We start from the raw sequence: 13,848 nt of genomic DNA, 5'->3' as shown, positions 1-13,848 counted from the left end.
TGGATTTAGACAATTTTCAATATTAATGTCTCTATGTATGTGTTTTGTCTTTATTTTTTGTAGCAGTTTATGAAGTAGAATATCTGCTGTTTCATTGTGGGTTTTAGAAACAGAACTTGGTGATGGTTATTTCAGCTAAGTGTGAATTTGTTGTTAATTCAAGTAGACTATGAATGGGGCAAGTAAAATAAAGTATTGACAGTAGCTCTTTATTATAGCTGCAGGTTTACATTCGTGCTCAGTGTGTCTAGTTTAATCTGTTATTTGACTTTGTTTTGGGTTAAAAGATTCTTGCAAAAGCACATGAAGAGTTTGCATTAGTAATGTAAGTCTACCACACTTTTTAAAGTGTTTTTGCTTTATAAATACTGGTTAACAGATGGAAGAAGAATATTAAATACCTTCCACATAAGAGACTTCAGCAGATTCTAACATAAAACACATTTTTGGAGGCGTACGATATCTGAAATTAGGTTATTGGTAATATTTCAGTAGCACTAAGTTGCTTGTGAACCTAAGTCCCGCTGGAAGTAAAAGGAATTTAAGCTTCAGAGACTACTGGAAATTTAGTCTTATGGTATTCTTCTGTTCCATATATTTATGTTTTTTCCATGTGCAGATACTTACTGATAATGTCTGAGCAGCATTGACATTTTATGCTTCCATGTGTGGTTGCATAATGTAGCGTAAAAGAAAATACGCTCAATCAGAGTATGAATTTTAATGAATCTTAATATGTTTGCACAGTAATTTCATGAGAAATAATGCACTATATGAAAAGTTGTATTTTTTTCTGGATCCAGTGAGTTGTCTACATTAGTTTTATAATTTGTTAACAGGAAATTAAAATTTGAAGAGTACCCTTTTAGTAGGATCGCTTTTCTTTCTCCTGGCTACATCAGGAATGAAAAGGTTTTGTCCTTAAATAAAGAAGTAGCCTCTGCTAATGTTTTGTGTTGTTAGCATATTATCAAATAACAAACTCTTAATGGACTAGGAACATTCAGGCTCACCTGTTTGGTTTTCTTTTTAATTCATACTGCCCAGTCATGCTTTTACTTTCAAACTACGTTTCTGTATGACATAGCTTTCTGGAGATAAGTGGTGTGAATTGCCTCCTGACATGTAGCTTATCTTCTGAGGTATTGTACTGTGATCTGTACGTAATACAGTCTTTACGAAGGGAGAAGAAAGCTGTCAAATTTGTCTTAACAGTTGCAAGATGAGTTCTGTTCTTCAGCTTATGGTTTTACAATCGTACAAATAGCAGTAATACAGGTTTAAGATTTGGAGGGCTGGGCTGTAAACTCAAGGGAGTAGTCTGTCTAGGAAAAATAATGCAAATACTTTTCTTTTGGTTTTATTTTTATTTTTTAAAAGTGGATCACTGTTGAACTGGAATCAGAAACTGGATGCACACACACAGGTCCTGCTTGCTTCGAGGCAAGAGTGTGTAAGACTGGGAATGAGCAGTGGGGAAGCCATATTTTAAGTTGGCATTGCTTCAGAAGTTAAAAGTTAGTATCAAACAAATATCCCATTAGCCCTTCTTATGCAGGATGTCTGAGAGACCAGTGACATGGTCTGGTCCCAAAGAGCAATAACAATTTGAAGTACCATATGATGGTACTTCAGAATCTTGTCTTCTAAAATAAAAAGCCTTGTATTTGTTGAGAATAGGAGTTGGAAAAATAAGTGGAAAATTAAGCACTGCTTCCTTTCAGTTAGCTGATAAATTAAGGCTTTTGAAGTATACTCTGCCATAGCTATGTGAGTGGAACTGAAGACATGGGGAGGTTGTACTGCTTGTCTGCAGATATCCGAGTACAATGTCTGTATTAGGAGACTTTTAGCCACACAGGGAAGCTTATCTAGGGGTCACCTAGAGCCCTTGTAAATTGGGCTTCTACTCTGAAGCCTAGAGAATTCCCACCCCTCCCTGCCATGTTAATTTCTAGAAGACTAGCCTCCACCTTAAGAAACTAAATCAGATCCTGAAGCTACCTGTTTTAGGTATGTATTCTGATGTGTAAAGATGATGGTACAGGTGCTTATTTCTTCAATCATTATTCATAGATGTATAGCTAACAGTTGGTAATTGTAGTTGTCCTGGAGGTATGTTTTACAAAAACTTAGGTGGTTTGGGTTTTTTTTCCTGCATCCCCCCCATATTGGTTCAAAAAATAACCTTAAATTTTGTCAAATGTTGATGGGTACTCATTGCATATTCTAGACTTCTCAGATATTGGGTACAAATTCCAAATCACCTGAAATTTTGTTCAGATTTTAGCTCTTAGACCCATGTAGTACTTTTGGAAATTTTATGGCCCACCGTTAGCACCATGAACCATGTTTCACCATGTTTCACCTGTTGTGAAACAGCGTTCTCATCTGTGGATTTGTAATTGGCTTGAGCCAGTACAACTGCCTGTATCTGCCAAAAGGTGTGACATGCATGGTCTTCTCATGTTTTGTTTGCTCTTGCAGTCGTGCAGTTCTGTGGTCAGTAAGACAGGCTTGCTTTTGGCAGCAGTGTAGTCGGAGAGCGGGGTTAGGCTGGCAGGAACGCTGGGCCAACGGTGTAGATGTTACAGGTAGGGAGATCTGTTGGATAGCAGCTGCCTGAACAAGGTGGTCCTGCTTCTCGTGCTTCCTGTGTGCCTCCAGTAATGCTCTTCTACCTTACGGTTGGTCAGCTCAAGACGATAAGCCAGCAGAAAAATAAAAAAAGCACAGAATATGATTCTGGTTTTGCCAGTTTTATCTCCCCGGCCCACATCAGGATCAGATATTCTGTCAGTGCTGGTGCAGGAAGAATATGAAATACACAGGAGGAATGGGATCCCTACTTCTGTTACCAACTAGCTTTTGGGTTGGTTTAACTGTAATGCGGGACTGCGTCCTGAGAGAAATGTCTGTAAAAGTTCCGACTCCTGTGTTAGGAAGACATCTCGTGAACAGGAGAGGCCATTATGTCAGTATGATCTGCTGAGTGAGAGCAGCCCAGAGATTAGTATGTTTTGAAACAAAACCTCTGTTTGAACTTCTGCCTTCATCTCGGTTGGCATCCCTGCCCGTAGGATACAGAGTTATGACAGACGTCAGGTATGTCAATTCTAATTTCCCTAGGCTCTCATGTAGAGATACAGAGCTTGCCTGGCAATGCCAGTTTGCAGAGTTTCCGCCTTCGTTGCTGCTGGCTGCTTCGTGCCGCTGCAGTGCACTGCTCTATCGGTTGTGCTGGCTGAGCCGCTGTAGCGGCTTGCTGTAAGTTGAGCTGCTGAATCGGTCCAATTTGCAGAATTGCTCTGCAAGTCGTGCATTGGTGTAATTGAGAAAGGTGGCAATGTATTGCAGCAGAGGGGCAAGAGTGAGTGCCTGGGAGGACAGTGCAGAGGAAGAGGGGAAAACAGAACTCCTTAAACTTGATTTTTTTCCAAAAATCCTTATATTGTAAAAGTATAGTCTCATTTTCAAGACATTATTCTTGGTATTTCTTTATTATGAGGAGGGGCGGGATTTCCCAGATGCCAGCTTGCATGAGTTGCAAAGAGAAGGACTGGGACAACTGCAGAAGGCGGAGCGACCCACCCCTGATATTTGCTGGGGAAAGGGCCATAATCACCCCCAGAATGCCAGATCCCTTTCTGTAGGTCAGCTCTGAAAGGAGGAAGGAGGAGATGATAGAAAGGTGAGTCTGCAGGCATCCAGAGCAGCAGAGACCCCTCAGCTTCCAACTCCCCAAGGAGAACTTGGATTCTTCTTCAGTGGGTTTTACAGATCCCAGCTTAGAGGGAGCAGTGGTGGGAGGTCAGCCTCATAAGGGGAGCACAAGGTTTCAGATACCTATCCCCGTGGAAAGATTGAGGCTCCTCAGTGTACGTATACAGTAAATCGTACCATCGCCTTGATGATCATCTCTGCACTTCAATCCTACTACTGTGATAGTGCTTCTTCTATGGACTTTTTCCCTTTTCCCCATCATACTGTTCTGCCCTTCTCAATTTTCATCTTGTAGTATTTTTGCATGCCTAACCTTCAGCAGTTTGTTTCCTACCTTTCCTGAATACATTCCTACATACAACTTATTTCAAACTATTTTGCATACCAAGTTTTCTGCAATGCTCACTACAGTTTTCTCAAACTAAAAGCCTTTGACAAACTGTAGACTTTAGAAAAATAATTATGTTGTTTTGTTTGCTTGTTTCATTTTTTAGACTTGTTGAGCAGGTTCAGTGGGCACTGCGTGTCTTTGGGGTATCCAGCTTGTGCAACCTGGTAGGAGAAAAAGGGGTTTGGCTACTTAGTCTGTTTGTGCCCATGTAATTTGTTTAGTTTATTTAAACTGGCGTTAGAAGGTTAACTCAAAAGAGTTCAGAGTTTTAACTTTGTTATTCTAAGGATATATTTGCTGCCGTGTACTAGATGGGGTAGGTATTCGGAGATCGAAGATATTTTTGGTGTAGGAGGTGGCTCTACTGTCTATTCAAGAACACCAACTTTTTCCTTTTCATGAAGGGGTAAGAAGTGGAGTGTTTGCGAGTCTCTTGCTTTCAAATCTTGAATGCTCACCTTACTCTTTGACATTTATGAGCTTTTAGGTTCATCTTAATAAGAATGTTAATTTTGGAATTTAGAGAAACAGGTCTTGACTTCTGCTGCTAACTTTTCATAGCATGCTTGTAACATTATTCTCATAATATTTTCTGAGATTATTCCTTAAGAATTATGTTACTAGTGAATGCATAAATACAGTATACAGTGAGCAGATCTGCTTCTCCCAGTCTTTTTAGAGTTGAAACGCTTGAAGTTGAGGAAAAAAATAATTTACAGGAAGTGGCAGTACAATTTCAAATTATTTCTGAACATGGAGTCCCAACAGTAGCTCAACCTGACCTAAGCCCGTGTCATGTCACTGAAGGGAATGGTCCCGGTTTCTTCCCTGGCTGTGTGGTCCTGCCTTTTCTAATAGCCCCTACTGGATTCTTTTTCTCCCTTTCCAGGTGGATGAGCGTGTTGATCTGATTTACTGTACAGTTGCTGGAACGTCAAAACTTGTTTGAGGAGGGGCAAAAACACATAAAAGGGGTTTTGGACTGCAAATTGCTCCTACTGGTGGCAGCACTGTCTTAAGCTGACTTAAATGAATCATGAAACTGCGTCTTGCTTGAAGGAAAAAAGATAGATGCTTCTGATTCTGAAAGACTATTTTTCTTTCTTGGTGTCCTAATAACATCTCAGAGCAGTATGTTATATTTGAAACTATAGTGATTCAATTTAAAAAATTGAACTAGAGGAGCTAATGTTACTTCCTTGAATGACGTAGCTTTCTACAGGGGAGAAGATGAAGATGTTGTTGAGGGATAAGAGTGATGACCTTTATTTGATGTATCTTGCATAAGACACAACAGTTCACATGGGCTTTTTTGTCATGATTTTTTGCAACAGTTTTCTTTGTCCTACCTGAATTTCCATCTCTGGTTAAGTGTAGGATGTATTTGCTCTTAAAGCAGAGATCGCCTTTCATTAAAATAAGCTGTAAAGTGAATTGTAAGGCTTGTATACATGATTACTGACAGATGAGAGGAACAGAATTGCACAGCTGCAAAACTTAAAAAATTGGAAAGACCAGTAAATGCCAGAAAATGAGTTGTCAGACTTGTCTTCTGGTCTCCCATCTGTTGTGTTTGCTAAACCTTGATTTCAAAGTTAAAATGTTATGATGTGTCTGAGTATAAACTGCTGCCTGTTTGCAAGGGGTGGGACTTTGAAAAATTGTGACCCTGGTTACCAGGAAAACCTGATGTCCCATACCTTTGTCCCCAGAAAACCAAAATGTTCAAGCCACTCAGTGGTTAAACACTTGTGATATGTCATTTGTGAGGCTAGTGTGCTGAATCGAAAAGTCAAATGAAAAATACTTTCAAGCTAAATAAATAGAGCTTAAAAGTTGTCATTTAAGAGAATATGGGAAATCATTAACCCTGAAGATGAATTTCACGGAGCTGTTATCATTTAAAGATGCAAGGTAATTTAGTATGATTTCTTTCTTGTTCCCTTCAGTAATAACAGGAAATAAAAGAGAAGCTAAAACTATAAACATAGACTAATATAAGTTAAGATAAAGTAAGAGCTAATCTAGTATTGTATGTTTATATGGCTCTTTAAAAAAAGCAATACTTATTTGAGAGTATTCCCCTTTCAAGTTTTTAAATAAATGTTCATAACCACTGCAGGAGTTCTGCCTGAGTGTGCCTGTGGTAAGAACATGGAGAAAAGGCTTTTGTAATAATAAGGCAAAATCCCCAGCTGCATTTACTTTCCCCTCTCTCCTGCCATATGTACTTAATCCTGTTTCATAACAAGCTGCAGTGACTTATTTGAGGTATTAGTCTCCCAAATAATTCCCATCAAACTTTTGGTCTAATAACTCTTTTGGTTATATATATCTTTAATTGTCAGAAGTAATGTGTGCCATAGACATGTGAGGTACTTTTCAGAAGTAATTCACTTTCAAGAAAACTTGCTTTCAAATAAATGGGAACCTTTTATCTATTTCCTCTAAGTTTGCCCATTGTTTTATTTATCTTAATAAAAATATGTTAGCCAGCTGGGAAATACCTGCATTTTTCATAGAAGGGAGTGATAGAAGATTTTAAACAAAGTCTTTTGGGCATGATAATTTTCCTGCTGCTCGAGTATCTGAATTAGAATTTGTTAAATGAGATAAACCCCACAATTATAGCCGAGTGTAATCTCACATTGGTCCATATTAGAAGTACTTATTACAAAGTGATTGCAAGATAAGAATCTTTTCGTGTGTTCTATACCTGTGCTAAATAATTCCTTGTCTAGATAAGCCCTGTAACTAGTTTGGTGGCCATTTGGTAGTCTGTGGGCTCCAGCTGGGTTTGGTAGGATTAAATTTTTATAGATGACTCTGCATTTCTCCTGGTGGGGAAAATTAAGGAACAAGTCTAACCAATTCTCTTCTCTCTTTACATTTGTCGCTTCGAGAATCAGCATTTCCTTGTCTGTGCTTTATTCTGTGTCTTCTTATATTCTCTTATTTCTGTTCCCTTACACCTTATTTTACTCCATTTCTGATTTTCCTCTTTGCCCCTTATTTGTGTGCCTTTGCCTGGATTGCCTTTTTGCAGAATACTTATGAGGTTACAAAAAAATTCTGACAAATTTGTGGTAATGTTTAAAATAGAGTATTTGTGTTCCACGATCATTTGAAATGCTTGAAACATCAGAATGATACTCAGATTGCCTTGAAAAGTGCATGGATGCTGGCATTTGTTGGTACAGCCTTGTGACTGGTTGTGTGAAATGCTGAATGTCTTTACTGCTTTTAAGATGGATTTTTATAAATCCGCGAAAGAATTAGTAATGTAGGGTCTCTGCAGTAGCAAGGGGCTTAGCTTGTAGGAGAGAGGGATGTTGCACAGAAATAAAAGAACATTCTCTCTCATTGGATACTTTCAATATTTTGCTGACTCAACCTCTCACCGCAGCAGGAGTTTCTGTTAGTACATGTTTGCTTCTGTGGGAAGAGGTGTGATCTGTCAAAGATCTGTAGAAGACACAGCTCTGCCAGGATCAGTCTGACGCAGCCTTTACAATGGCACTGCTGCCTCCAGAGCTGCCTCTTCCTCAAGAGACTCGCGCCTCTGTCTGTTTTTCTCGCGGTTCCTCATTTCAGTGCCACATTCCGTATTTACAAAGCAGTGCTGCATCCCCAGCTCTGTTTCCCCGTGCGCCAAATGAAGCATGCTTGCATGGGCCGCTGCTCACCTTGGAAAAAGGAAGAGAGAAGTCTTACTGGTGGTCTGCAGCAGAAGGTGTGTTTTCAATGGGGCCTTGCATTCAGTAGATCCCAAGAGCTCTCCTGGGGTTTTGCCTATGCAGGGTCACAGCTGTTCATTCATTTGGTGACCTGATAAATTTAGAAGCCACCCTGCAGGTGCCCCAAGGTGCCTGTGACTTTTGCAGTCCACCATGTTCAACGCTTGCTCTTGTTAATGGGACTAGAGCATATTTTAAGTGTGCAGTGAGTGCAGTGGGATTCAGGGAAGAGGAAAGGTCAGACTGCTGTGTGCGCTTCTACCTTTCCTCTGCCTGGCGAGAGGAACTGCAAAAAGTTTCACCTCAACGATGAATTATATTATGAAGCTTTTTCAGGGCGTACATTTCCCTTGGAATGTACTTAAGCTGGCAAAGTAAGTGGTTTTTCAAGTAAATGCTCATGCAGCTATCTATAAAAGCACATATGCTTTTTTAATACATGAGATTTATTTTTTTTTTAATAATGGTTATCCTTTATGACTGCATTTACACACATTACTATCTGTGGTTCTATGTGAGAGCATTAAAAATTCAAATAACCACTACTTCCTACATTTCCTTTTTTGTTGGTAGCAAGATACATTCCGGTTATTGATAAACCTACTTCTTACTCAGATTATAAATTATGTTTTTCAACAAACGAGATGAAAAAACTTACTTATGACCATCTAAATGATGATCCCAGTTTAAAAAGGAACCTGTCAATTTTCCTGTGTGGGAAAGCATTTTCTGGCACATGTCAGATTTTGAATCTTCAAGATTTTAAGGCAGCTCGATGGAAAAGATTTAATCCTTCATACAGGACGGACAGTAGAGGTCTCCTCTCCCTACAGGAGAGCAGTAATTCTAACTACCTTTTTCAGAAGACCTTTTCCTACAAGGTCTGTAGTAAGGACGCTAAGCTCCAGATATTCTTGAACCTTTTAATAGCGTGGTTATGGATTTGCACATGATTATATTGGGGATCAAATGAGATAAATGGACATCAGCAAGTACACACATTTATTTACTGAAGAAAGACTGCATAGACTAGGGTTGGCAGAAATCTCCTGGATATTTATAAGCTTTCCACTGGTGACTTCAGCTTTGCTTGTGTATGCTGTCTCAGTAAACATCTCAACTATTTAGGCTATCTCGCACATTGTGAAGCAAATGCAAAGGTACCTCTTGGGGGATGGATGTGGAACTGTTGCAGGACAAAGCTTTTAAGCAGTGCGACCAGAGCAAGAGATCTGGTGTTCGTCCTCAACCTTGTGTCTGTGGCCAAGATAAGTAAGGGTAAATGCTGGAAGCATTTAGAGCAGGAGAGGTTGGCAAATTTTCAGAGGTAGTGTTGTGGATTGTCTTTTTTTTTTTTCCTCAAGTCTATGACATTGGAAATTTGATAGGAACTGGAAGATGCTGCCTTTCAGAGAAGGAAGCAAATCAGCTGTTGCGAAGTAACTTGCCTGTGTATACACAGGAATGTCCTCCTGAGTTTAGACTTGGAAAAGCCAGGAGCTGGAATATGCTCTGTTCACAGATGTGTCTCCAACTTGTTTGGTGTACCAGCTCCCAGCCATATGCACTTCTTGCTGTGTTGGCTTTTGGTCATCATGTTGTAAATTGCTGAACCCTGTTTTATAGGTTTCCTTTAACCTCTGGGATCACAGACTGATTCAGCGTGGAAGGGATAGTAACATGTCATATCATCCACCCTCATCCTGAAAGCAGGGTCAGCACTCAATCCAAACCATGTTGCTTGGACCTCTGTCCCCTCAGGTCTTGAAATCTTCCATGGGTGGAGATTCCACAGCTTAAGCATTGGAACAGGTTGTCCAGATAAGTATCCTTAAAGCTGTTTCAAGTCTCACTTTACTCAGTCTCCCTTTGGAGATTGGACTTCAAATCACTCTTGCATCAGCAACACGAACATCAGGCAGTTGCAACCTGCTCGTTGTGTTGACAAAATAGTGCTAAAGACTCACTCAAAATCTTTTCATTGTGTGGTGTCAGACCTTCATCCAAATGTCAGTCTGCTGGTTGTCTGAAAGCTGTTCTCTGCACTGCCCGTACTGCAGTGACTCACGTTAAGACTTTACTTCATTAGCTGCCATTGTAGCCTAGGCTTATAAAATGCCTGATTAGGTCTGCACATGCCACCCCTTGGAACGTGCTGGACTGGGGTTTGAAAGCGTTGGTAGACCCAAGCTACTTCATCTGTTTGGGCACATTTGCTGTACCATTGGTGGCATGTTCTGTAGCATTGTTATTGTCTGGGATTTTCCACTACCCAGGATACCTGCATTCTCTCATTACATAAGATAATGGAGAGTTCATTGTATTCAGATCTTATTTACGGAGTATTTTAAGGATATTAGGGATAATTGAATGTGATAGGCGAGTGACAAGTCCTTGATACTGAATTGTTATGTGGAGGCCCAAGCAGATACAATAGAATAGATCAGGTTAATGGGCCAGTTATTGTGTATAAGAGAACTAAACAGTGTTTATGGTACAGCTGGGAAGTAGTTGAAAGTGACTTGGTTCTGGTTTTGTTTTGTTTTTTTAAATAGAAAAGGACACATTGCGACATAAATTGATCAATGAGTTGAACCAGAGATGGAAGGAAGATGAGGAAGGCAGGACATGGGGGGAAGAGTGTGACGAGGCTCGATGGTTTTTTTTTTTTTTTTGGGGGGTTGGTTTTTTTTTTTTGACATTTATTTTAAAATTTGCTGTCAAAGGAGGAATGTGTATCTTAACTTCAGAAAGCATTTCCTTATTTTATGTATTACAAATGTAATTCCTTTGTGAATAAAGTACTCTGTTTCAGTATCATAGCTCTTCGTTTGCAGATAGATCCTTAATATATACAGTGTTTTAAGATGAGTGACAGTGAATAATTTGGGTAAATACTGTGTAGGAGGTTGTTTTTCTTATTTAAATATCTTGATGCAGTTAAATAATTGTTTCAAAGATCTAGACACAAGATTTTGAATTAATGTTTACATATTTGCCCTGAGCTGAACTTCTACAGGATTTTATTATTCAGATGAACAGGTGAACATTTTATGTTATAAACTGCTTAAAGTATAAATCTGCTGAAGATCAAGCCACCTGTCTCAAACTAGCGAACAGTACACCTTCATCTCCCCATTACCCGAGTTAAAATATATCGGGCAGGTAAAGGGCTTACTGGATAAAGGGTAGAATAGTCTGCTTTTGATTAATTGCTAGCAAGTAATAATAGGAAAAGGAAGGATGTTCTAACAGCCTTTTGGTTTCACAAATTACATTCTAAGCACGAATAATTCTATTGATTGCTTTCTTTGAGGCCCAGATTGTAAACAGTCACTTAATAGCATCTTTAGGGCAAACGAGTCTTATTGCATTAAGTAATAGGAATATCATGTTGCATGTTTTTTCTGTTCAGTGCTCAGGGTTTGGTTTTTTTTTTTTTGCCTTTGCCTTTCATTTTACCTTGTTACAGTCCTAATTCATTAATCTATCCACATTCGGTAAAGTTGTTAAGCCTTAGTTAAATTTATGCTCTGTAGAGCTGTCATGTGGTTCTAAACATGAACTGACAATTATGCAGATTTTGGATATTTTAAAGTCTTAAAAAGCGACCCAGTTTGGTAAGTTAGGGTGAGATGAAGTAAAATATCTGGCATGATACCTCTGAACTACTGAGACATAATACTTAGTATAAACCGTACCAACGATTTTGCATTCTTTTCTTAATACCTTAAGTAACAAGCAGTATGCTCTGCCATGGCAGGCTGGTCATTTGGATCATGGGAAGATGCAGCTTGTAGTGGTAGGGTGTCAGGCTCTTGATAAATGCTTACTGTGGATCCAGAAAGGACACTGTGAAACTGGGGCTGGTGGAAAGTATCTCCTTGCTGAGGCTATTATACATTATAGTGGATCGTGTGTCCTCAGTATAGGTGAAATGAGGAACTACTTGAATGATGGAAATCACATCTGACCCAGAGAAAAGGAGTAATCAGTGTACTAGATTGCATCCTCCTAGATTAATGTTGAGAGGGCTGTGTTAATCTCCTCAATTCCTTACACTCTTGGAGAAGATGACAGTGAAAGCTTAATGTTTTGGTGTGTTTTTTTTTAATCCAGTACAAAATGAATTCATTTACTGTTTATGAATCAGTTAAGTGTATATGGAATCATGTTTGACCTGTGGGTTTCTAAAAACAAAATATGTAATTATTAGTTTGCAATAGGTTAAGTTTTATGCAAATTGTAAAAGGTAGGAGTCATTTTGCTGTCATCTCTTATCTCTAGCAATATCACTGTATCACTGGTTCGTTAAGTATCTTCTATTATAAAGCATCCTTTGATATATAGTTTTGATCAGGCTAAAGTTGACTTTTTAATTTTGTGGAAGGATCAAATTAAAAATTTTTTTTATTTGTTGATTGTTAGGCTAGTACACGGTTGCATCAGTTGCTAGCGAAGTCCTGGATGGTCAGCTTTAGGTGAAGTGTTAGAAGCCAAAATCAGAACAACACAATAGATTAGAGTAGTTTGGATTTGGATAGTGGGCGTGATAAAAATGAACCATAAGACCATGAGTGGGTATACACCATGAGTGGAATACAAAGCGTAAATTGCATACTCGTAAGGGCATTTAGGACCATGCTGCTGCCTAAAAAGGTGTTTTTGTCTTCCTACTCTCTACTTGTGAATGTTCTTGCTCCCTCTCTTTCTTTGGTGTTAGTGGAGTTGTGTGGTGGGTATGGTAGGTCACAGCAGCTCACTGAGGAGCTGAAGCTAACCCCTTCAAACAAAAATAAATGAACTGAAATGGGATGAGACGAATAGAATGTGTCACCTAAGTGTATTTATAGGTGCTTGTGTTATGTAAAGACTTCCATAAAATCAGTATGGGTGACAATCAGGGATTTTTCATAGATGAAAATCAAAGTTGGAAACAGTATGGAGCTGAATAAGATTAAAAACTGTTTAAAGATTGGGGCAGAGACCCAAAAGACTTTTGTGTTGCCTTTTTAATTTTAGGCTTTAAGCCTGCAGTTCCTGCCTTTGATAGCATAAAGGTAATAGTACTGTGTCTTAACACTGCAAGTACTGTCATATTTTGTCTAGCGTGATCCTTAATTTGCACTTTTTAATATCTGGTGGCCACAAGCAATGTAGAGAGTGTCTGGTAAGCAGTGTGTTTTCTGGGGATCCTGGGGGGGGGGGATTGAGAGGGGGGGGGGGCAGGCATGTTGCAGTTTCACAAATAGCTCCTTCAGCCACAAAACTGGCTACAGCAGCCCTGTAGACGTGCTACATGGTAGATCCTTCTGAGATGGTTGTAGTGTAGCGCCAATCCTGATTTTTCATGCGTATCAGTTCTCCAGTGTAGTTTACCGTGTATCTCCATAAATATTTGCCCCAACACTGTGCGGCATGGAACGACTAGCTCTGTGTTGAAGCTTCCTTCTTTTATTCACATTTGGCTGCCGCTCTAGTTAATGATTAAGAAAAAAACCCAACAGGATGAAGAGTCAAAATAAGACCATTTTAAGCTTTGTAGACTTCCTTGCGCTGCTCCTCCTTCCCACTCTCCATTCCTGCCTTTGTCATTGTATGTATCTGTATATGGTAAATAAGATGTACGCATGTGTTGCAAACCACTGTCTTTTGCTTTAGCTTTTACCAGATTCGTGCATCCATGAAAATCCCTCCAAGAATTCCACACAAATTAGAAGCTAGCTTGTTACATGCAACTGGTAAGTGCAAAAAGTTTTAGTAAATGAGGTCATTATCTTGCCTGGCTGATTACAGGAGCGTGCTTTTTGTCTTATATTGTTATAACTAATATAAAAGTGTTTCTAATTTTGTTATTAACACAATAAAAATATAAGTTGTTTCATGATGACCTGCTGAAAAATTAGCTTGTTCTTAGCAATGAGACTTAAAAGTTGATCACAGAATTTGTGTTACTGTTTTTCCTCTGTTAGTTCCCTTTGCTGGTAGCAAAACATG

General features: G+C 39.1%; 1 protein-coding gene across 6 annotated transcripts in view; it reads left to right on the top strand.

Annotated features, from left to right (window-relative positions):
- Positions 1–13,848, top strand: part of FAM135A (family with sequence similarity 135 member A) — a 115,796-nt gene that overhangs the window by 24,537 nt on the left and 77,411 nt on the right. For all 6 annotated transcript variants that reach the window (XM_041119687.1, XM_041119681.1, XM_030042941.2 and 3 more), the window contains one exon: positions 13,513–13,592. In XM_041119687.1, the coding sequence (XP_040975621.1) occupies positions 13,513–13,592 (80 nt within the window). The remainder of the gene's footprint in view (positions 1–13,512; positions 13,593–13,848) is intronic.

This window comes from Aquila chrysaetos, chromosome 2 (assembly GCF_900496995.4).
Source record: "Aquila chrysaetos chrysaetos chromosome 2, bAquChr1.4, whole genome shotgun sequence".
NCBI lineage: Eukaryota > Metazoa > Chordata > Aves > Accipitriformes > Accipitridae > Aquila > Aquila chrysaetos.
The sequence above is the reverse complement of the archived record's forward strand: the minus strand, read 5'-3'. Positions and strand labels throughout refer to the sequence as shown.